This window comes from Syzygium oleosum, unplaced genomic scaffold, assembly GCF_021117445.2.
Source record: "Syzygium oleosum isolate NSW1041296 unplaced genomic scaffold, Sole_v2.1 Sole_v2.09, whole genome shotgun sequence".
Classification (NCBI taxonomy): Eukaryota; Viridiplantae; Streptophyta; class Magnoliopsida; order Myrtales; family Myrtaceae; genus Syzygium; species Syzygium oleosum.
In genome coordinates, this window is record NW_026607493.1 from 11,674,147 (window position 1) to 11,699,467 (window position 25,321).

General features: G+C 38.9%; 2 protein-coding genes across 2 annotated transcripts; one reads left to right on the top strand and one right to left on the bottom strand.

The window, feature by feature from the left end:
- Positions 1 to 9,004: 9,004 nt before the first annotated feature.
- On the top strand, positions 9,005 to 15,356 carry LOC115691340 (serine/threonine protein phosphatase 2A 57 kDa regulatory subunit B' beta isoform-like). The gene is made up of 2 exons (XM_030617939.2): positions 9,005 to 10,642; positions 14,666 to 15,356. The coding sequence occupies exons 1-2, from the start codon at positions 9,473 to 9,475 to the stop codon at positions 14,987 to 14,989; spliced, it is 1,494 nt and encodes a 497-aa protein (XP_030473799.1). The 5' UTR covers positions 9,005 to 9,472; the 3' UTR covers positions 14,990 to 15,356.
- Positions 15,357 to 16,230: 874 nt separating this feature from the next.
- On the bottom strand, positions 16,231 to 21,344 carry LOC115691350 (probable pectate lyase 12). The gene is made up of 5 exons (XM_030617950.2): positions 20,971 to 21,344; positions 19,885 to 20,345; positions 18,677 to 19,119; positions 17,362 to 17,570; positions 16,231 to 16,551 (listed from the first exon to the last, which is right to left on the bottom strand). Exons 1-5 carry the CDS (start codon positions 21,102 to 21,104, stop codon positions 16,395 to 16,397), a joined length of 1,404 nt encoding a protein of 467 aa, XP_030473810.2. The 5' UTR covers positions 21,105 to 21,344; the 3' UTR covers positions 16,231 to 16,394.
- Positions 21,345 to 25,321: the final 3,977 nt, after the last annotated feature.

Sequence of the window (25,321 nt, forward strand, 5' to 3'; positions counted from 1 at the left end):
TCGCCTTATCAGCGACGGCAACGAACTGGGCCTTAATCTTAATCCCATCTCATCACTGGAGCACCTGAAGGCCTTTGTTTCATGTGTCCAAACCAGTTCGAACTGGATTCTCTTGTCTTATATTTGATAGGGCCTATCCTTACTTTTCTTCAAATAGTGTGTTCCCGACTTTTCTATCGATTCATCGTGCTTCTGATCGTCTTTTCCGGTGTTGCATTGAAGCAGCAGCAGCAGGAGAAGATTCTGTTGGTATTTTTGTTGGTCTCGTTGGAATCGGTAGACTCGCCGCTGAAGTGAAGAAGCATTTTGTCTGAATCAGAGCTCGCCGGGGTTATTTCCTGCCGTTTTCAGCTAGTTTTGCCACCAGAGATATGTGCACTTCTGTATAGGTATTAGAATTGCATAATCGGTAATTAAAATTGAAAAACAACGCATCAAATAATGTATAATTAAATGGGCATTAATCGATATATTATGGTCTCGTTTATATTTAACTCAAAATCATAATTTAAATCCATTTCATGTTTTGTGAAAAAAAAAAAAGGAAAAGAAAGAAAACAAAAGAAAAAAAAAAAATAAAATAAAAAATTATTTTTTAAAATGGGATAAACGGATTAATGGGTCAAAAATAAAAGTGTTTCAGAAATATGGGTCGGGTCGGGTATGAGACGGGTATGGGTCAACAAATTTGCATTACACATAAATAGGTCATAAACAGGTTAATGGGTCAATTTGGGTCAGATCATTTATGACCCGACCCACCCATTTAACAGGTCTAACCATTGCTTACAACAATTTATGGTATTTTACTATGCTCTTGGTTAATTAATAAGTGATAATATTTTCAGATTATGAATTCTATAGTCAAATTATCGTCCACTATATGTAATTTACTTCTTTTGGGTGGATACTGGTTAGAATGACTAGATTTAAATTCCGATCCATGAAGTCAAATTAATACATGTAGATGTGACCGATTTTACAATGATTCTAGGAAAATTACAACAAATTTTAGGAAAATTACAGCCTTATACAGGACTAGTCTCGTATTTTTTTTTATCATTTTGGAAATAACCAAAAAGTATGCGGTGAGTTTTCATCAAGAAATCAAAAACATATCTTTTTTCAAAACTACAAGCTTGCACACTCACCTCTACTAAAATTACTTAAATATCCTCCTTGCGTAAAAATCTCCAAAAAGAAACCCTAGCCTCAAATCATCCCACCAAGTCACCAACACCCCCATAGTCCCAACCCAAGCATGTCACCGAACTCCACCACCGGCCACCACTTCCTCTGCACCCTGGGGAACTTTCTACTTTGTCTTGCCATTTGAACTTCAAAATGCTGGAGCCATTGCTCAAGGTTTAAGTATCTGTCATTACCATTATGTGCAATGCAACTGTCTCCACCAGAGAAAGGGAAAAAGAGAGAGAGGAAAGAACTGCACTTTCAAAAAATGATCAACTTATAATTATTATCAACAAATGACAAACTCAGTCGATAAAGATAGGTTGGTAAGAACAATTGACAACTTGAAGAAATGGCAATACACAATTCGAAAATTATTGACAAAAGCCTTCATCAAGACTTGAGAAGTTCATCGATAAAGGTCATCGACAGCGAGTAATATAATTGTTAGGTAGTTATATCTACTGCCGCTGACTTAGAATTCTCACAACTTCTTGTAGGTGGGTGTCGCTGAATAACTTCTAGTAGATAAGTGTTGAGTGGAGTAATTTCTCCTAACTGCTAATTGGATTAGGAGGTTATTTAGACTCTGTTTGCTTTGCGAAAAAATGTGATATATCTGGAAAATGTTTTCCACGAAGTCATTTTCCAGGAATATGACAATATTTTTTTGGTGTTTGGCCGAAACCTAAAAATGAACTAGAAAATATATTTTTGTCGTTTAGTATGGAAAATGTGATTTGATTTTCCTAAATAGACATATACTATTCAGGTACTAATAATTTGTGAATGGACAATCAAGGAACCGAGTATAGGTACCAAAGTCCTGGGTCCGGCCTCAATGGACCCCGACCCGGGCACCGTGGATCGGGGCATGGGCACTTACGTCCCGAGCTGGCCTTGATAGATTGAGGCATGAGTGCCCGGGTACCGAGCCCGACCTTGATGAACCCAGGCACATGCACTAAGGTCTCAGGCTAGATCTCGATGGACCCGGGCGCATGCACCAAGGTCTCTTGCCTCAACCTCGATAGACTCTAGCTCGGGCATAGGGACCTAGGCTCTAGCCCCGAGGACCCGGGCTCGAGTGTTGGAAATTAGAGCTCAAGTGTCGGGGAACAGGGCACAACATTTGTGGACTCGGGCTCGAGTGTTAGGGATCCGAGCTCAGTACCGGGATCCTGTGCTCGGCCTTTGTGGACTCCGGCCCAATTGCTGGGGCATTGGGTACCGGCATCGGGGCTTTGGACCAAGGCACGAGCACTAGGGGCCCTAGTATGGGCAACGAGGTCCCAGGCTCAACGTCAATGGACCTGGGCACAAGCGCTCAGGCCTGGCCATCGAGGTCATAAGCATGGGCATGGCCCAGGCTCGGGCGCCGGAAAGCTGGTCCTAGATGTCAGGACCTGAGAACCAGTGTTGGGTTTTCGTGCTCAAACGTAAAGTTTCAAATTTAAGCACCGATACCTAATCATATTTTGTAAAATGATTTCCGATTTTTTAAAGAGGAAATCATTTTCTTGAATAACATAGGTTTTTTATTGACTCATTTTCCTAAACGATTCAAACGCCAAAAAATGAGGAAAATGTTTTATTCGAAATAAACAGAGCATTAGTTGCGTGAATTCAAAAACTGTCGTTTGTAACCATTGCTAGTGGGTCATAACTACCCACATGGTACTCTTGGTAAAAGATCTTTTGCAAATTTATCTTTTCTCTTTACATTTTCATATTTTACATTACCGGCAATGGTTAACTTCTTGTAATTTACTTCCCGTAAAAAATAAACAAAAGACCATTCACAAGCATTGATTAACTTATCGATCCATCCATATCGTCGAAGGATATTTCACCGATTTCTAGTGAAACATCTCCGCTACAGGTAGGGAAAAAAAAATGAAGGAACTGCAGTTTCAATAGATTTTTTACAGTGCTGTCAACGGCACACCGTATGCCAATAACCCGACCCCTCTCTCCCCAGACAACCTGCAAAGCTCTCTCTCTCTCTCTCAGCGCGACCACGATGACTTCATCACGGCTATCGCCACTCCTCTGTGGTTGTCACGGCCATACATCCGAGGTAACCTCGATCCGTGGTCGTCATGCCTCACGGCAACTAGTCGAGAGGACCAAGGCCGTCCATACGGGAGGGGCATGCGGTCCAGGTCCCTTGGCCGATGGACCAGCTTGCTTGGGCAGGCGTCTACTTGGCCGAGGTGGTGGATTCGATGGCGAGTGGTCGTGGGCTCCTGTAGCTAGTGGCTCACGATGTGGAGTGGGTGGCGAGTGGTAGGAGGCCACGGCAATGGAGGGGATGTGGTGCTTACTGCTTAGGCCAGGGGGCTTCTTGTTGGGTTTGGTAGGCGAGGGTTCGTGTGTTGGAAGATGGAAAAAGATAAGCGAGGGTACTTAGATGTACAATTTGGAGTTAAAAGTGAAGATTTAATGATAGAGATAATTACACAAATAATTTCTGAACTTTGACTTAATGTGTAACGTCATCCCTGAACTTTTAATTTGTTCAATTTAGTTCTTAAACTTATGGTAAATATTCAATCTAATCCCTATATTATTCAATTAACTCCCTAAATGCAATATGGACGCGACTCAATTAGTGCAATGATTATATGCACTAATCTAACATGCGTTGATGAACTAACATAAAGTCCTAAATGTCATGCATGCCATGCTATAATGATTTAACTATACACAATGCTATGAAATTAATTCCTAAAGATAACGATATGACATAAATGCTATGATATGGGAATTAAGCATTGATTAATCCTATGATGCAAACTATATTAATGCTACTTTTATTTTTATTATTTTATAAAAACAGAAAATTTAAAACCTAGGGCTCTACATGTGACCAAATGAGCTTAACACTAAATTACCATATGCCTAATGACCTAATGATGCAATAACTAACTTATTTCTATTTTTTTTTTCTTTTCATGCTATATGAGTTATATGCGGAGTGAATAATGCACGCAATGCAATTGATAGCTGAAGTTACCTACATGATGTGAATGTGATTACTAAAAATCAACCCTAGGAACATATGATTTTCTAGATGACGTGCGCTATATGATATGAGACTAGTTAACCCTAAGTCCACATGCGATCTTTATGATTCTAATCACATCTTTTGTTTGGTGTTTTTTATTTAATTTAAACTATAAATTATCTTAAATCTATATACATTCTAATGATAACATGCGCTATTCCAAATATGAATTATGAATGCACTCTAAGTTCTAAACACCTGTATGAAATGCAAGCATGACGATTAAAGAATTTTACGAGTATCGAAACACGTCTTATTAAAGTTCATCACTAAAATCCAAAGACATATTATTTCAATACACGCAAAAATTATTCAATCAATCACACATAGGAACACATATTAAAATCAGGAATAATGCAATGAGGCAATAATAGATGTATTCAAATTTTATGAACTCGTGTACTTTATATGGTTGCATCCAAAATGATAACATTGTATAAAAAACAAGGGTTAATACCACAAAAAACTCCAAACTTGTACACATATAATAAATTTATCCTAAACTAATTTTTTGACCACTAAAAATCATAAACTAGTGCATTTGTGACAAATTTACTCTCCATTAAATTGGATTAATACCACGAAAAATCACAAATTGATACATCTGTGACAAATAGAGGGTAAAACACCAAATCGGTACACCAGTCAAGTGCAACATGTTATCCAACTTAAAAATTTGACGGTAAAATTTAACGATGAGTAAAATTATTGCAGAAGTACCAGTTTGAGATTTTTCGTGGTATTAACTCCAAAAACCACTATTCATACTAGTCCATCTTCTGTACCATATAATTTTCTTTCCGGATACCCCTAATTACTAACAGTGAATCCAACAACGCGCATCTTGCACCACTCCCCAAACATTTTAAATGTCTGTACTTATCAAAGTACTATTAAACAGATCATTATAACACCTGTGACGATGAGCACTCTGCAGTCAGCATGGCCACACAAGATCGGATGAGGGATACCTCACTTAAACCATCGACGTCCTACAGTGTTATCGATGCCTTCTTGCTCCCTCCTTTTATCTTAGAAGCTCGTATGAAATCGCACATGGTTAAAGTTTACTCACCCTGGAGTTCGTGCCCTTATCAATCAAGTTCGAGCGTAGTCTGTCCACAAACAATACATCTACTGAAATAAGTCATATTTGGATATATCTATAATGACCGGACATGATTAACGTGAATAAAACCTCAAAGGGAGTACTGTAAGTAATCATACAAGATGGTCATCATTCAGAGGTAGATTTAGTTATGAATATCATCACAAAATCTCACTCATCAGGGATAGAACTTAGGACGAGGCACGGTGGCGGACCTAGGGTGAGGGCTAGTGTTTGACCCTGCCCCCTCGTCCTAAAATTGCTTATATCTTTAAGTAGAAAAGTTTGAAAAAACATTGTATATGGCATTTACTGTAAAATATTTTCTCGCCCTCAGCTCAAATTTCTTGGTCCAGATTGAAACAAACACACATATTTGGAAACTCAAAACTCACTGGCTTCTCATATTGGTTCTTATTATACTAAAACTGATAACTTATTGATATGTATTCCCAACTTGTCTTAATGGTCGCGTCTTGATTAACTTTTATTTTTTATTTGATAAAAAAAATATCGCGACTAACTTTGAATTTTTTTTTAATCCGAGAGACTTGAAACTTTAGATATATAAAAATTGACAAGTAGAATAATATACAAATTTTTCATAATTTTTGAAAATTATAGAATATTTCGCACTCAAATATTTTTGCTTTTTGCTTTTACTCGATCCCTATTACCAGCTAACAAGCCCACACATGTCAATGCGTTAACTATCCGCCCACACGGGAACCTCCTACAAAGTGCCGCCCATGTGATGCGTCCAATACATGCAAGGAAATTTTCCCCACATCCGATCATGTTTTCCTCTCACTATCCGTCTTTTTTTTTCATTAATTTTTTAAACACTTTCCTTTGTAATTTTCTCTCCACTCTTTTTTTTTAAAATTAATATCACGAAAAACTTCAAACTGATACACAAGCGACAAATTTTTTAATCACGAAAAACTCAAAATTGGTACACCATTGATAAATTTACCCTAAATAAATTTTTTTACCACCAAAAACCCTAAATTGGTACATTTGTAACAAATTTACTACCCGTTAGTTTTTATTAAACTGGATTAATATGACGAAAAATCACAAACTAATACACTTATGACAAACGGAGAGTAAAACCCCAAATTGGTATACCCGTCAACTATCACGTGTCAACTAATTAGCAATTTGACGGGAAATTTTAACAGAGGGTAAATTTGTCATGTGTGTGTCAGTTTGAAGTTTTTTATGGTCAAAAAATTTGTTTACGGTAAATTTATCACAGGTGTACTAATTTACGATTTTTTATGGTATTAACCCTTTTTAGATAATAAATGAGGGCTCACGCAATTTCCATTTTCGAATTACTTTATACACACCCTAAAATTTAAATATTCCAAAATACCCTCGAAGATCAATCAATCTAGGGCGCGAATGACAATCATTCTGTCTTCAAACAATTCCTCAAACAGAAATAAATTTTTTTTTTCTCGTTTCCGGACGAGTTTCTAAGAAAAGAAACCCGTTTGATAACAACAAAAATTTCTATTTCCGAACAGAAACCCGTTTGATAACAAGTATAAAATTTCTATTTCCTAGAACGGAAACCCGTTTGATAACAACATAAATTTCTATTTCCTGGAACAGAAATCCATTTTTTTAGAACCCCTTTTAGGGTTTTAGGGGTTAAAACCCCTTTTAAATCCCTAAACTAAGGAGTTTTCAAAAATACCATTTTGGCACCTTAAAAAAATTAAATTTCACTTAAAGTGGGTGGCCACAGATATTCTAAGCCATCCTGTGAAATTTTGAAATTTTTTATTTTTTGATTTTTTTTTTTAAAATTCACCAAATTTCCAATTTTCTCGAAATCTAAATTTTTTTATTTTCTGGAATTTTTCAATTTTTATGGATTTTCTGAAATTTTTTTTGAGATTTTTAGAAATTTTCCGGATTTTCTAAATTTTTTTATGAATTTTCTAATTTTTCTAATTTTTTTAATTTTCCCGCCGAGAATGAATCGGTTCGAATCGGTCCGATCATGTCAGACCGAGGTTAAATTTAGGAAGAGATGTGTTTTGAAGAGAGAAGACATGTTCTTTTAAAAATGGTTTTCATTTCTCATCCAGAAATAGAAAACCTACTTTTTTTTTTGTTCTGATTTTTGGTCCAAAACCACTTCTGGAACAAAAAGTTGTTCTAGAAATAGAAAAATGAAATTGCGTTACCAAACGGATTTCTGTTCCAAACCTGTTTTCGAAAATAGAAAACTAGTTCTGGACAAAAATAGAATGGTTACCATTCGCGCCCCTAATGACTTTTATGAACCCTTCCTCAATTGTTTTTCTTCCTTTTTTATGTTCAAATCGAATAAGGTTACAAGTTTGCTTTTATGAACCCTTCCTAAACTGTTTTTCTTCCTTTTTTTTTACGAGAATCATAAGTACATTAATGAATTAATGATAATATATATTTTTAAAGAATATTTATTAAATATTATTATTTTCAACATCTCTATGAAGTTCGATCTCTAATAACTCCTCGTAATATGCAATTCTTTAATTCGAGTTCTTTAGGGAAATTCTTTAGTTAAAGTTGAGAACCCCTTCATGATTACAATTTCTATTTAAGATGTGTCAATATAACAAAAATTACCAACAAGGTTCATACTCATATTCATTACAAGAAAATCCTTTATAGAAATCAAGCTGATCACATAAAGGTAAAAGAGAGAAGATGAAGTATGTATAGAAGCTAACAATTAAGGTGGCGGAATAAGATATTAATGTTTCGACTAATACGGTCAGTCTTGTGTTCATCAAACGACGCGTGGCCTTTTCATTTTCATTACATAGCAACTTTCACTCTTTTCCATTTGTGATTTTGATGCATTAATACTCATTAAGGTTATTTTTTCCGTCGGCTTATCAACTTTGGGAGTGTTGTAGCCAACTTTTAGGACGTGGAAATTATGATCTCTTTCATTTTTCTTACACCTATATTTTTGTCCAATTAAATTAAGGATTAATACCACAAAAAATCTCAAACTTGTATATTTATAACAAATTTATCCCGGATTAATTTTTTGACCGCCAAAAACTGTAAACCGGTACACCTGTAAAAAATTTACTCCAAATTAATTTTTTGACCACAGAAAACCCCAAGTTGGTAAATTCGTTACAAATTTACCCTCCATTAAATTCGATTAATGCCACGAAAAATCACAAATTGGTGAATTTGTGACAGACGAAGGGGTAAAACCTCAAACCGGTACACCCGTCAACCGTTACGTGTCGTCCAACTCAGCAATTTGACGGTAAAATTTAACGAAAACTAACGGAGGGTAAATTTATCACGGGTGTACCGATTTAAGGTTTTCGGTGATCAAAAAATTAAATCAGGATAAATTTATCACGGACATATCAATTGAGGGGAGTTTTCGTGGTATTAATCCTTAAATGAATCGCACATGATGCCGCGATACCCTGAAAAAAAAAATTCACCCCCAAAAAAAAAAAACAAAGGAAAGGAAAGGAAACAACCGCAAACACGGATAAAGAAAGTCGGTTATATTCCTCATTATGTCGCATCTCGCCCATAACTAACAACGAAATAACATATTTCCCACACACCTCTCTCTCTCATCTCTCTCATCTCTCTCTCTCCACTTTTAATTCCATCTCGTCACTTTCGATCGCCTCCTGTGTCTATCCCCTTCCCCCCTTCTCTCTCTCCTTCTCCCTCCTCCTTCGTCGTCATCCATCCATGGCCGCCGCAGCAGCTTCTTCTTGATCTCCCGGCCCGACTCGGCGATCGCGACTCAGATGACTCGCCATTCCAACCCATCGCCGCCCGCAATCCCTCCCGAATCCCTCCGGCGCCGCCCCCCCTCGCATCCTCCCCGAGGCGTCCCGATCGTCGGCGGCGGCGGAGGACGAAGGGACGCGCGATTGTGCCCCGCCGTCTAGGGTTTTCTTCTTCTCTCTTTCTCTTTTCCCCCTCTTTTCCGTCCGTCGCGAATGCTGATCTGCCGCGTCCTCCCGTTGGGAAGCTGAATCGCCGGCTCGATCGTTGCCCGATTCGAGGTTGGGTTGGGTTTTGCCCTTAGGGGTTTGCGGCTCGGGGAGATGTTAAAGAAGATAATCAAGGGAGGGAACAGGAAGCCCTCGAAATCGGATCCCAGCGATGGCGGCTTGTACGGTTACAGCCAGGCGGCGAATCGTAATTCCGTCTCGGCGTCCAACGTGGTGGTGAACCATGCGTCCAGGGCCTCGCCCCTGGCGAGCTCGCAGCCGGGCGGGCCTGCGGCCGCGATCTCGGTCGTCCCGCCGTCCGGGACGGTGGAGGCGCTGCCGTCGTTCCGCGACGTGCCGGTCTCCGAGCGCCAAAACCTGTTCTTGAGGAAATTGCAGGTATGTTGCTTCCAGTTGGATTTTTCGGATACCTTGAAGTCGGTCCGAGAGAAGGAAATCAAGAGACAAACGTTAGTGGAGCTAGTCGATTATATACAGTCCGGTTCGGGCAAAATCACTGAGCTTTGCCAAGAGGAAATGATAAAGATGATCTCGGTGAACATCTTCCGGTGCTTGCCGCCGGCCTCACATGAGAACACGGGTCAGGAAAATGGGGACCCGGAAGAGGAGGAGCCCTATTTGGAGCCATCGTGGCCTCATTTACAGCTTGTTTATGAACTGCTACTGAGGTATGTCGTCTCGTCTGATACCGATACGAAGGTTGCCAAGCGATACATCGATCATTCCTTCGTGTTGAAGCTGCTGGATTTGTTCGATTCGGAGGATCCTCGAGAGCGTGAGTATTTGAAGACGATCCTCCACCGAATTTATGGGAAATTCATGGTGCACCGCCCATTTATTAGGAAGGCGATCAACAATATCTTTTATAGGTTCATTTATGAGACAGAGAGGCACAGTGGGATAGGTGAGCTTCTGGAGATTCTTGGTAGTATAATTAATGGGTTTGCTTTGCCAATGAAGGAGGAGCATAAGTTGTTTCTCGTTAGGGCTCTCATACCGTTGCATAAGCCGAAACCGATTCCGGTTTATCACCAGCAGTTGTCGTATTGCATTACTCAGTTTGTGGAAAAAGATTATAAGCTGGCAGATACAGTTATAAGGGGTTTGCTGAAGTACTGGCCCTTGACCAACTGCCAAAAGGAAGTTCTCTTCCTTGGAGAATTAGAAGAAGTGCTGGAGGGGACTCAACCTGCTGAATTCCAGCGGTGTATGGTTCCTCTGTTTAGGCAGATTGCTCGGTGCCTCAATAGCTCTCATTTTCAGGTGAGATGTGTTTATTTTTTAGACGAGTCAGGTGAGATATTGACTCTGTTGATTTCGTTGCTGGCATCTCCATGTCCAATAAATGCATAATTTGTCAGTGTGCTGGTGATCAGTGGTTCTTTATGCGCATACTTTGGTGTGATTATCACTACACTGCAGTTATTAGTTCAGAGGTGCCGTCGACTAACTGTTTAGTAGGTAGAGGTAGAGAAGCAAACATAAAGTTTTAAGTGTTTGATGTATCCTATGCGTTGTTTGATTGTTGGTCAATGTTTATAGGCGTTATATCCGTTCACTTATAATAAAGAAATGACATATGCCTTTCACCAGCATATTTGACTGTTCTCTTGTCTATTAATGCTCAACATTCATTTCCTTACTACTTTGCTTTTTTTTTTTTTTTAATTACGATGTGCTAATTGACATTGAGCATGTTTGCTTTATGCATTTTGATTGAGAGAGTTGTTTGGACATCTGGGAAATACGACGCTCATCAGTCAGTCGGGCCTGTAATTATATGTAAATGATTGTTACCCCTCAAAATAGGGGGTAAGAAGGAAAAAGAAAGTTGGTTATACAAGGCAGGCAGAGATTCATTTTTGCTGCATTTTTACATCCTTTGTACTTGTCAAACCTTGGTGGACCTAGAATTCAGGAGTAGGGGTTCAAGGCTTCCTAAGTTTGAAATTTAATGAAAATAATAACATTTGTCTGTTTTCTGCATCTTTTTTACCCGAAGGCATTGCTATTAAAATTGGTAACTATATGAATACTTCTCTTATCGAAAACATGATAAAGACGATTGAGTCAACAGACATTGGATTTGGTCTTATTTTGTTGCTTGAGATACTGTGGGTTTTTTCTTTCCCTAGGCATAAGAATGTCCTTAATGGTGTAAACTCAATTATGCTAGAGTAAGATCAGAGAGATTCAATGTGATACTCTTAAGTTTAGCAACTTCAGTTTGCATGTACTTCTCATGATACAATCATATATTCGTACAAAAGTAGCGAAAAATCATTGATGGGGTGTAGCATGACCAATAGATTACATCCAGTAGTTCGTTTTGGCTAAATGTTTTGCATTAGTTCATTAGAATTAATGACTTTCTATTGACAAACAAATGTACGTTTTCTAGTATGAACACGAAATCATGTACTTAAACAACATCGAAGTAAATGCTACGCAATAATTGAGTATGGTAGGTTGATTTTACTATCAATGAAGGAAAAAAATTTCCATTGCAAGCACTGTTTAAAATTTGATTCTACCCTCACAAGTTTATATGATTTGCATAAAAGGTTGTTTGTAATCATTGTACTTTGGAAACTTTTAAGGTTTATATGTAACTAGTTGGATGAGTAGTGTGATTTGAGTTTTGCTAGAGATGATAGGAAAAAAGTTCTGTTATATTGACTCTCAAAAGGAGACCTTTACTACATTGTGGCCCGAGGTCGCGGTTCAAGTCATGGCAATAGCATCTCTGGAAAATTAGGGGTAAGGCTGCGGATGTCAACCCCTCCCCTGACCTTTGGAGTGCGAGGAGCCTTGTGTGTTGGGAAGCACTTTCTCTTAATCACTCTTGAAAGGAAATTAGATGAAGAAGAAGTGCTGACTTTTTATGAATTGAATAATTACCTTTTCTCATGTAGAATAGGAAAATGTAATTATTTTGATTCTTATAAAGATAACCTGCACCACTTGCATGGTGCTAGAGATAAAGACTCGTGCAATTTCTTTTAGGCTTTTTAGGTATTTTGAGTTATATAAACACAGATTATGAGAACGATGCATGCGCTTCTCTTCCCTCGAGCTTTTTGCCACAGTATTTTAATGTGGACGAATTATGAGTATCTATTGGACCAGGTTTTTTAATTGGATAGATATTAATTTGTCTTATTAATATGTATAATCAGTGACAGGAAGGTGTAATTTATGTAATCTACATATTCATAGTTGGTATAACTGTCGATTCTTGATCAAATAATGATAATGATACCAGGCTTGCAGCTATAGGAATCTGTAGGTGACTATAAATACCAAATTCCGCATGAATATATCGATTTACAGCCAAATTTATGATTTACCTGACATCTTAAGCACCACAGGATACATTTTTATTATTTGTTCTGATGCACACATTATCCTAACTGTTTCAGAACAGCATAAAAGCAAATTAGGAACTTATCTTTCAGTGGAAGATAGAGTGTCATGTAAAGTTTGTCCTTACATCTGAAGGTGATACTTGTTTGAAAAAAGTATATATATTTTGTAATGCCACGTGTAGGATTCAAAGCATCTACAAGAGGTTAAGATTACCTTGTCGTCTATCTTGAACTACTCTATGTCACATAAACAATTATATATTGCATTATAATGTATTTCAATTATACTCATAGGTTTAATGTCATTTAAATCTTTCTTTGCCCCACTTAGCTGAATCTTACAATTTCCGTTCGATTAACGATTCATGACTTTTAAATTGTTTCAATTGACAATTTGTATCGAGATTTAAAATCTAATCATACATTGAATAAACCTTCCCATCCGTAAAGCAGATAGTTCTACTTACTATAGTTGTACACAAAGACTGATCATCTGGGATGATTAAATATTAGGAAAGTACAAAAAAGAAGGAAAACCTGAAGAGATATACCTGAGCTGTTTAAACACACGCGAACATATAAGTATTACAGTTCGGATGGGTATACATCATATTACTCAGAAAATAGCAAAATATCTAAAGTAAAAGAAACAAAAGTAAAAAGTAGATATAGCTTTGGGTAAATCTAAAAGTACATGCAGAGTGCCAAACAATGAGGCACCTTGTTTATGAATAATTGCTTGCATAAGTGCTCATTGAGGGAAACAATCTGACTGGGAGGGAGGGGTGCAGCCACGTCTGCTTTCTCTGGGTAAAGCTTCCTGCTTTGCTGCTTGGCCTTGTTTTTTTCCTCTCTCATCTTTGGATCAAGGGAAAAAGGTGGTGACCTTTTTGGTATTGCTTAACTCGTCATATATCTTTGCTTCTACCTGATCTTGTGTTCATAAAATGCTCTTTATTGCTATGAATTTGTTTGATTTTCTTCTATGTGATGATATCATGCTTTGAAGAAGTATCTTTTGGTACTGGATCATCTGTTTTGGGGACTATAGTCTTTGCTCGTGCTATAACCATTAATTTTGATCTTGAATGATTGTGACGAGATTTTTCTTAACTGAATTCATAGGCATCGCCAATTCACTACTGTGTATTCTTGCAAAGCACTTAATGCTGGAATTATTGTTTGCAAACTGTTTAGTTGCTACATGGCAAATGAAGGCCAATTTGAAATGTCCGAACCTAGTTATCCAAACCCTTTGGATCAAGGGAAAAAGGTGATGACCTTTTTGGTATTGCTTGACTCGTCATATATCTTTGCTTCTACCTGATCTTGTGTTCATAAAATGCTCTTTATTGCTATGAATTTGTTTGATTTTCTTCTATGTGACGATATCATGCTTTGAAGAAGCATCTTTTGGTACTGGATCATCTGTTTTGGGGACTATAGTCTTTGCTCGTGCTATAACCATTAATTTTGATCTTGAATGATTGTGACGAGATTTTTCTTAACTGAATTCATAGGCATCGCCAATTAACTACTGTGTATTCTTGCAAAGCACTTAATGCTCGAATTATTGTTTGCAAACTGTTTAGTTGCTACATGGCACATGAAGGCCAATTTGAAATATCCGAACCTAGTTATCCAAACCAGGTGTAATCCAGTGCCTGTTTTCTAATTACCCATTAGCTAATGTGAGTAAACACATGGTCGAATGTGACTGTTATCTTCACTCTGTCCAGAAAAAATGGGAAACCTTTTTTCTAAGGTCCTGTGTACTTTCAATTACAAAGGAGTCGGAAAGAACCCCCACTTGCCACATGAAAAAGTTGCTGATGAAACGTTGTCCAAGTTATGGAGATGCTCTTTCTTTTTTAGCATTTCTTCAAATAAATCAGCTGAGGAAGAACTTGCCATGCAGGTTGCAGAGCGAGCCCTCTTTTTATGGAACAACGAGCATATAGTGAGCTTAATTGCTCAGAATCGGAATGTGATATTACCCATAATATTTGAGGCATTGGAAAGGAACATCCAAAGTCATTGGAATCAGGCAGTTCATGGTCTTACTGTGAATGTCCGGAAAATGTTCTTGGAAATGGACGTCGAGTTGTTTGAGGAGTGTCAAAAGCAGCACGCAGAGAAAGAGTCGAAGGCCAGAGAAGTAGAAGAGCAGCGGGAATTGACGTGGAAGAAGCTGGCGGATGTTGCGGCACAAAGAGGGGATGAGGATATGGTTACGACTTGAGCAAATCACTCAAGGCGGGAGTGATGACTCTACTAAACCATGAAGACGGACAGCTGATGTGGGATCTGTTCCTCTTCGTTTGGGGGCTATTCTTTTTCGTCTGTTCTTCCCTTTTGATTTTTTTTTCTTTCTCCTTTTTCGTTTATTGAAAATATCCAGTTATAGTAGGCAAGCCCGATAAATCTAATCATATTAAATATACTGCAGATTAAGAATGATCTGTGAAGTGTCATTTGTAGCTCTTTTTTTTCATATGTTGTAATTTTTCTGGCCATTCAAGCGAGAACAACTAAGTTTTCTTGGTTTGGGGATATAGTTCCCTTCTTTTCAGAGTAATTAATTGGGACGACTCCACTATTTCGTGTCATGTGTTTCCTCTTATGGTGGGTTGTTTCCGTCCACAGATGCTTCTTCGTATATCTTATCTTCTTCGGTTACAGAGTTTCCGGGATGCTCCAGATTAACTATGGTGAACTCCAGTTGCCCTCTCAGTCTGCCTCTCCCTCAGGGTGATTCAAGCCTTTCTGTTTATCGCATTGACAGGGTGGAGACCAATATATTGCAGTAGAGTATATGTAGTCTTCGAATGTGTTGTCGATGGCTTCCGCAGCATCCTCGATGTCCCCATGAGGCGAACTCTCTTTCCTGGTATAGCCAAGAACAGCAGTCACGAGTAAAGGAGAGTGCAGGTCTGTGTTGGCTTTTGTCAATTTCCCAATGGGTTTTTCCGGCCTTATGAGAGAGGCTAGTTAGCTGCCAATTGAGGACGGGACACCCCCAATGACATCCCCTAAAAGGAAAAGCAAAATAGGCGTGGCAGGCGCGGCTGCGGCTATCAGAGGAACCAGGTATATGTAGTATGTCTTTACAAGAGCAGCAGCCATTCGTTTCTTTCCTGGCACAAAATAGACCACCAACCGGTTTCATTGGCAAAACCAGCTTCAATTCTAAATTATTAAGGAACAGTGTGGATCTAATTACCACCATCTGAAATAAAGTAACTCTGTCCGAGATTCTTGAAATGATGGTTGGTGATACTCAACTGAATATCTCTTGCACTGTGTCGTACATGTCGTTAATGTTTCCTGTCCTTATTAGTGGATATGATATGTAAAAGATGAATGGAGATCTTCTTTTCTTTCCCCTGGAGACTCGCGTCAAGTGTGCATGCTCGAGATGGGTGGCTCAGAAACACTCTCCAGAATGATACCAAAGCACAGAGAGATAGAGAAAGAGAGACAGAGACAGAGAAGACCTTGGCAATTTGCATCTGCAATCTCAGACTTCTTTAGTTCCGATAGCAGAGAAGTCACAACAGGCAATGATGCTATCAACACGATTGGGCAAAAAAGAAAAGACAGTCCACGATGAATTAGTTGGGGGGTTGTTCTCTATTTTCTCGGGGTTACAAACCTGATGCGAAAATGTCAGTGTACAAAGGAAGCGAGAGGCAAGACAATGCCGCGGAAAAGACAATGAGAGGGGACGTTGAGGAAGGCGGGCGGGCTGCTTCGCTCCCCTGAAACTTGGCCCTCGTGTTCCACTCTCCCAGGTTGTTGTCCCTGCTCACCCCAACAAACAATTTACATTAGGCTTACCCTTCTCAACAAAAGCACATCTGCTCTTGCCAATTGTTCACACACAGGTGAAAATATCATTTCTCACACCCACAAATCTGTTCATGCTTCTACTGTGTCATGTGTTCTCTTGAAGGGCGTTTTTGAAATACACAGCAGATTTTGCCTAACTTATATGCATTTCGGCGTCATGCATCTAACACAGACACGCAAATTCATTACTCTACCGATTACATGCAAAACGACAGCTCTTCTTTGTTAACAAGTGATTATTTACAAAGAGAAGGATAGAGGTGAAAGTGAGTTTATAGGACGAAAAAGCCCAATAATCCGGAAAATTAGCCCTGAACATAGGTGGTGGACCCATGTTCATCCAAACTTTCAGTCGAGGGCAAGAACAGAATCGTACCCTAGTGTTGGGCAGCCTTGAAAAAAGGAAATACCCTAACAGATGCATATGCTTTTATTGATAATGTCCACTCAACATGATTTTCTTGCTTGGGTTTACATTTTAGTGGTTCATTGAGGGCCCAAAAGCTCTCAGCCGGTCGAGGCAACTGTAGAGAAAGAGTAAAGGCGAAAGAAAAGAGAGAGAGAGAAAGGAAAAGAAGCAAAGTTATGGGCGCACGCAAGGAAGATTGAAGTTGTCCTAATTACGTGCATTTTGTCATGATTCGAAAATGAAGCATTGTGATATGTAAAAGACAATAAAAATATCTGCTCGAGGTCCCATATGTGAAATGAACCAAAACAGAAAGAGAGTGAATCGGGAGAATGGAATGAGGGGTAGAGTACCTGCCGCCGACGCCGAGAACACCGGCGTGCCAAGTGATGAGATCGATGTAAGCTGCCGATTTGGGCTCGACGCTGTATGCCTTCTCGTACTTGACCTCCAAGCCCTCACCCGATGCCACGAAGAAGGCACCGTTTACCAGTATGTCGCCCTCCGACCTCCAATTCCAGTCTCTCCACTTCGAATGGTCCGTGTCCACGCGCTTTGTCACCTAGGGGCAAATAGTGTAATACCCTCGTCAAAAAAAATCGAATCTAACTCAATCCAACGAGGTAAGCTTAGCGGTCGAGAAAATAATTTTAAATTGGGTTAATCCCTTGATTTTGAACTTTTATAGGCTGCATAGCCCACGTATTATTTTGTATTACAGAACTTACATTAGTGATCATCAATTTGATTGTGATTCTAATTTATAAAGCATAAGAATTCATACAAAAATGATGAAAAGCAACTTGTGTGGAAAACGTTAATCCAATTAACTCTCAACTATCCATATTGATGACCCAATCGTGCTACGTGCTCGCCGTCAAGTTAGGGTTTTGAAAACTTCTCCTTTTCTTCCCCCCCGTTATAATGGGGTGACACTTTTCTGGCTCCCATGTGAAAAGTAAAACCCACCTTGACGACAAAAAAGAGAGCTTGATTTACGGCTTTGCGGCGAATAATATATAATATATATAAATATATACATTTATTTTTTAAGAAATCGCAAAGCTAAAAAGATTAAAAAGAAAAATTCCAGTGAATGGGGAATGAGACAAAAAAGAACTCCCAACAAAGAAAAATTAAAATAAAACTAATGTACAAGATAAAGAGATAATGACACAGACAGTTCTGACCTTTGATCCAATGTGTAATGTGATTTCCTAAATTTTAGCTTAATATTCAATGTAGTCCCTGAATTTTTATTTGTTCAATATGGTCCCTGGACTTTTTTGTACATGTTCAATATAGTCCCTGAACCATATGAAATGTTTAATGTGGTCCCTGAACTTGAATTGATGGAAGGACCACATTGACCATTTTCAAATAGTTTAGGGACTAAATTGATCATGTACCAAAAGTTCAAGAACGACATTGAACAAATTAAAAGTTCAGGGACCACATTATACATTGGGTTAAAGTTCACGGACTACATTGAATAGATTAAAAGTTCAGAAATCATATTGTATATTGGGTCAAAATTCAGAAACTGTTCGTATTATTTTCCTTAAGATAAACAATAGGTCATTGTAAATCATTTCCATAGAAAAAATTAGAGTGGAGAAGTACTTTTTGTGTGTGTGCGTGAGAGATACTAAAAGGAAGATTTGTTACCTCCTTGGCATTAGGGTTAGAGGGGGCTATGTAACGGTTGCCCTGGCTGTTGATGGTTGGGCTGCCGCTGCCGCCGATGGCGTACATCTCCCATTGCGTGAAGTCGTTGTTGACAACATGGATGTAGCCGCGGCGGCACCGGGGCATGCGCTGCACCAGGTTCTCGCCGAAGTGGTTGAAGGCAATGGTGACTTGCATGCCAGAGTCCGGCAGGTACTGGTCGCTGTGCCCGAGCAGCATCACCTCGTTGTGGTGGGAGAAGTAGTTGTTGGAGATGGTGATCGCCGTGGACCCCATGATCGCGTCGATCAGCCCGTCCTTGCAGTGCGACAGCGAGCAGTGGTCGATCCATATGTCCTTCGACCCGAATATTGATATCCCGTCCCCATCCGACAGCGTCCGCCAACCCCAGTGGGTCGGGCTCGACCGCACGTTAGTCTCCCCTGCCAAAGTTCGCAACAAAAGCCCTCGCTAACAAGACTATTTTTCACAACTCAAATTTTACAATGCCACTATCTACCCGCAATCAACATTGCTCTCTTTTCAGAACACCATTGAGTGTTCTTTCCTAGGATGCCTTGTGTGGGGGCCCCAGCTAGGCTTGACAAAAATGTGCCCATTTGCACAGTTGGTGAAGGCATAGCCTAACTCAATCTAAAAATGGTCCGGTTCCTAAACGATCTGACAAATTTACAGAAGTCTCATGACCCTATATAACAACAGAGACCAAACCAAGACAATTCATGTCCTCCATTTCTATTGTGTCCTTTCCAACGATTACAAATATAGTCTCAAATAAAAAAAAACACGAAAATTTACAAGTATGGTCATCAGCAATTCAGCATTTGATGCAATGGCATAGGGCCCCATCGGCCACTTGAGTCACACCCTCATGTCGAAAAGGTCAACAGAAACCTCAGTCCATTTTCCCCAACCTGGCACATTTGCCAATTCATCTGAACTTACCCCAATCACAGGGCAAAACCTTCATTATTAGCATAGAAATGATGTTTCTACTTGTCCTACTTTTCACTGTTGGGGTGTTCTATCGTATGCTTACTTTTGTTTTAATCATCACGAGTATCTAGACTTTCTTGTTAAATAAAAACCTTTGTCACTGGGAGCTCGTTCTTAACATGAAAAAGTTAAGATTGATGACCCAAGAAGCGCGCAAAAAATCAATCCACTGGTTCATTTCATTCGTTTACCTGACTGATGACAATCATGGATGTGGATGTTGTGTATGATGACATTGCTGATGTACTGCAAGGTGATGCATCCGCCGCCCACGATGTGGACGTTCGCCCCGCGGCCGTCCACGGTCTTGTAGCTGTTGAAGATGAGCTCCTGCGACAGCCTTATCAGCATGTTGGCCGGGAAGACGATCCACAGCGGCTCCTCCTGGATCACCGCGTACCGCAGGGTTCCCGGTTTTGGGTTCACGGCGTCGTCGTCTGACGAGTCGGTGACGATGTATATCTCGCCGTTCTTGCCGCCGAGCGCGTACTGGCCGAACCCGATCGCGCAGTCGGCGAGCAGCTGCCGGTTGTTGGCCCAGTCCGGGTCGCACTTCCAGCAGTCGTCGATCGGGTTGCCGGTCACGCACGAGGCGTCTTCGCTGTCCATCGTTTCCAGCATTTGCCTTCTAGCCATGGAATCATTCACTCTCCTGTGCATTTTCAAAAAATAATTCAAAAAGAAGACAATGTAGCTACTGTTGTCTAATCGAAGTGATTTTACTTGACTTTCTAGAACAGGCACAAGAAAATTATTTGATGGTGGCTGTAAAATGAAAAGCGAAAATCAAGAAAGATGACAATACAGGAGCTTAAAACACAGTTATTTGACAAATGGGGACACGAAATGCAGCAAAAGGTTTGATTTTTCTTCATGGAAAATGAGACAGAGTAAAGCACATGAACACGCATTTCTTGAAGAGGTGTGTTTCTCAGGCCAGTGCTAATTGGTCTTCGCCTTGTGGAGACCCAACTATGGAACAAGAAGTTCAGTAGATTCTGAGAGGTGAAAGGGACACATTCTCTCAGAATCATGACTTAAACCCTAAATGAGAACCTCATCCCAAAATAAAGCTCGAAAAATCGGGAAAAGAAAAACAAAAATGCAAGACCAATGCAGCTACAAGCCAGCATGTGAGGGTGAAATAGAACCAAGCTTTGGGCTTGTCTTTCACATCACCAAACTCAGACGCAGCCCCTCTGCAGAAAAGAGGCCAAAAACAGAGCCCGGAAGGCCTGAAAGCAGCACAACAAAGAAAAGACGGAGCAGGAACGCGCCTGTGCACATCGTGGACGACGGATTCAGGATCTGGGTGCTGGCCGGGGAGTGTGAGGTTGAGCATTGCCATCTTAGCGGGAGATGCGGAGCTGAGAAGCCATGTTAGCACAATGTAGCTCGTGCGAAGCAACATTATGCACGACCCAAGGAGGGGAAGAAGAAGAAGAAGAAGAAGAAGAACAGAGGAGGGCGTTGTCTTTTACTTTACTCTTTTGGAGTTATTAGGTTCTACTGTGGACCTAACACGCGCATTTTCGTAAAGATGAGCGCGATTAGTGTTAAACCAAGACCCGAGAGGAGAAGTACGCGCGGGATGTATTGAGAGAAGAGGGAAGAGAGAGTTCACTTTTCGACCTTTTCTGTCTCACTCTCTCTCTCTCTGTCATATCAAATTAAGTGAATCTTGAAAGAATTCGATATATGATATAAATGTAGACGAATTTGACATATGATTATAAGTGTAGACCCTACGATGCAAGCCACAGTAGAGAGAGAGAGAGTGAGTGGCATCGAGCCTTCAAAAGCACCGAGAATCTAGGGAACTGGTCCCTTCTTGCGGCCGTTGGGAGTGGTCAGTTCTTCTTGCAAATGGGGATTGGGAGCCAATGCCTTAAATCACAGAGATGCCACTGTTGTTAATGATTCGTGCTAGGGGGCTTGCTCAGTATACTTTAATTGAAATAATTCAAACGCATTGATTGTACATGAGATGAGCACAATTGATGTACCGAAGACCGTAAAGTTTCAATAATTTTATAGCAAGACCCCTAAGATACTTGTTAACATCATCGTTTTTATAAAGAATGGGTGCAATTGTAGCTGTCGATGAGGTTGGCAAACCCATCCCGATAGCTCCACCAAGACGCTAGTAGTAAAAAAATCTTTCCACACAAGATGCAAAGTGGCACAAGTTTAGATATTCGCTCACGGTGTAAATCAAATTCATGATGTTGTGAATTCGCTTAACATAATTACTGAGTAAGTTTTCATTTATTGCATGTCTCCTCATTATTGGTGGATTCCTTGCAAAATCTGTGAAATGTGGAAAGTTGGTAAAGCAGTTAATATCCTGAGCAGCAGGCATGATATTCTTGACCTTTATGGCCTACTCTTTTATATCATTTTAATTTTTTTTTTAAATCTTGAACAAATGGTACCACTTGACTTTTGCTCTTGAGCTTAGGAAGGATGATTTAAAGCAGTTTCATGTTCAACTTGTCCTATTTCACTTTTTCGGGGCGAGCTAGTAACGAGTCAGGAGCTTTTTATCTTCGTTGCATTTGATCGTCCAAATTATTTGGCCGAAAAGATCAAGATAGGATATAATATCGATCTCTTTTATTCTGTCTCTTGGTAATCGACCAAATACTATATTAGATATGAAAATAAACTATAAATCAATTGTTTAGTGCATATACATAGGGCATGACCACTAAATTGACCGTAACAACAGTGGTAGCTTTTGCCCGAGGACAATGACCAACTTGAAGTGGTCGCTGACTGTGGCGTTCTTCGACTCGATCAACAATCTAGATCTAGCAAGAGTGGAGAAAAAGATCCAAATCTAGCCATTTCAATTGAGAGAGAGACCATGGCATGGTGGTCCCTTGGCGACCACCACGGTGAGGTTGCCTTCACCCTTCTATCAATAGTATATCACGTTGGTAATTTGTTTACAAAACAAACGAGGTGCATTATCCCACTTAACGGTTATTTCATAGAGATATTACCTTTGAAAAGTCATATCTTTTGAGACATAATTTCGCTATTATATATTCGATATTTCTAGTTCAATACTTTTAATTGCATTTTCGTTTCTTTCAAGAGATAGACAGCCTTCTTTTCATTTGTTTTCCTTTTGAGAGCTCTTGAAGAAATACCAAAATTGCTATATGGTATTCTCATTCCGAGACTTTATTGTATCCCGTAGGATATTTCTAAAAAGAGTGTTATCACGCCTCAAAGTCCGATTCCATTCTTTTTCCCGATTGCTCAATTTTTTCCCAATAATTTTAAGGAATTATTTGTGCAACAATGAAGTCAGAGTCAATCAAAGTCATGAATCAAGACGTCGGTATGGTCGTGACTTCCAGGAGTAAGAATTGGTCTAGTCCGCGGTGTCTCCTTCTGCGAATATGGAGTACGAGAACAAGCATGTTCTCGCTCCTGTGGTTCGCGTCAAGACGTTGCCTTTCAGGTTGCTTGCTGCTCAGTATGGTGCCGATCACTTGCGGAGAAGAGAATCTTGTGGGACAATGATGTTAAAAGCAGGAAGCACATGCTTAAGGAAACAATAATGCACTATTCATGCCTTGAACTGCCCGAGGGGAAGGTCGTGATCAAGTCAGACACGTTGGCTGACTTAGCTTAAGTATCATCTTTTTTGTGTTTCATCTTCTTATTTAGGTGATGCTTGATAGTAATGTGTTAAATAAATATCCTTTAGTATTAAGTCTAGAAGATGATCCTAAGAGTTTTAGTGAAATGGAATCAATTATGATGAAAGAAACTATAAATGATGAAATGGAATCAATTATGTTCAACAATACTTAGGTGTTAACAGATTTACCAAAAGATGTAGACCGATTGGGTGCAAATGGATTTTTAGGAGAAAATATAATTCCGATGGTTCTATCCAAGCTTTTAAGGCTAGATTTGTCGCCAAGGGGTATAGACAAAAAGAAGAAATATATCATTTTGATACATAAACTTTTGTAGCACGTATAACATCTATTCAAATTCTTTTTACTTTAGCATCCATTTTATGGTCCTTGCGTTCATCAAATGGATGTCAAAATTGCATTCTTAAATGGATATTTAAATGAGAAAATTTATATGGAACAACCAGAGGGTTTTGATCTTTTTGGAAATGAAAGGAAAGTATGTAAATTGGTTAAATCTTTTTTACGGGCTTAAGCAAGCTCTTGAGCAGTGGCATGAAAACTTTGATTCAATCATATTGTCTAATGGTTTCAAGCATAATAGTTTTGACAAGTGTATTTACTCTAAGTTCACTAAAGACTATGATGTTTTAGTTTGCTTATACGTTGATGATATGCTTATTTTTGGAACCAATATGATTGGGGTCATTGAGACTAACAAGTATTTCACTTCTATGTTTAAAATGAAAAATTTAGGTGAAGTAGATATTATCTTGGGTATTAAAGTTAAAAAACACAATGAGGGTTGCTCTTTGAGCCAAATTGATTACATTTAAAAAAATGTTTAATAAATTTAAACATCTTAGTTTCAAAGAAATAAATAATCCATTTAATTTCAGTATTAAATTTAATTATAATACTAGTAGAGCTTTATCTTTAATGTATGCAATACATTATACTAGACTTGATAGAACTTTTTCCGTGTGTAAGTTGAGTAAATGTACTAGTAATCCAAGTATAAAACATTGGAATGCTATAACCAGAATTTTTTGTTATCTTAAGAGAAATAAAAATTTGGGATTGTTTTATAATCACCATATGGTTGTATTAAAAGGACACATCGATGCTGGTTGGATTACAAGTGCGGGTGATTAACGTTCCACTTATAGATGGAATTTTACGTTGAGTGGATTTGTCGTATCTTGGAGGGAGCATGAAACAAATATGCATAACTCACTCAACGATGGAATTTGAATTCATTGCTTTAGCAACAATTGGGAAAAGGTTGAATGGTTATAAATTTGTTGTTGAACATCAAATTATGATCTAATCCTATGCCTCCTATGTTCTATCAATTGTGATAGTTAGGCTACTTTAGTAAGAGCTTGTAGTAGCAATTATGATGGCAAGTCTAGGCATATCAGACTAAGACATGAGTATGTGAGATAATTGATTTAGGATGATACAATAACAATTGTCTATGCAAGGTCAAGTAAAAATTTGGTTGATTTCTTTACAAAGGTTTTACCAAGAGAAGTGGTAAATATGACCTCAAGAGAAAGGGGTTGAAAATCTTTGACTAAAATCACCTGTAAAGAAACCTTTTTGTATGTATATTTTTTACTTTTTGTTTTTGTAATTTTCATTTACAAACAAAGTGAGCAATTGTTGGTAGTTTGTTTACAAAAATAATGAAGAGGTGCTTTGTCCCACTTAATGGTTACTTAGTAGCAATTATCTAAGAGAGATACTACCTTTGGAAAGTCGTATAATTTCCCTATTTTATATTCAAAGTTTCTGGTTCAATACTTTTAATTTCCATTTTCTTTTCTTTCAAGAGATATACAACCTTCTTTCAAATCGTTTCCCTTTTGAGAGTTCTTGCACAAATACCAGAATTGCTATATGGTATTTTCATTCCAAGACTTTGTTATATCATGAAGGATTTTTGCCAGTAAGTTCTAGCAGT

Bases quoted from the DNA above. Each gene is read 5' to 3' on its own strand.
- LOC115691350 (XM_030617950.2), bottom strand. From the start codon at position 21,104: ATGTTGCTTCGCACGAGCTACATTGTGCTAACATGGCTTCTCAGCTCC. The intron at 20,346-20,970 runs GCGCGTTCCTGC...GAAAATGCACAG, and splicing joins GTCGTCCACGATGTGCACAG to GAGAGTGAATGATTCCATGG. The intron at 16,552-17,361 runs GTACTCTACCCC...TGGGGTGAGCAG, and splicing joins GTTCTCGGCGTCGGCGGCAG to GGACAACAACCTGGGAGAGT.
- LOC115691340 (XM_030617939.2), top strand. From the start codon at position 9,473: ATGTTAAAGAAGATAATCAAGGGAGGGAACAGGAAGCCCTCGAAATCG. The intron at 10,643-14,665 runs GTGAGATGTGTT...CTTGCCATGCAG, and splicing joins TCAATAGCTCTCATTTTCAG to GTTGCAGAGCGAGCCCTCTT.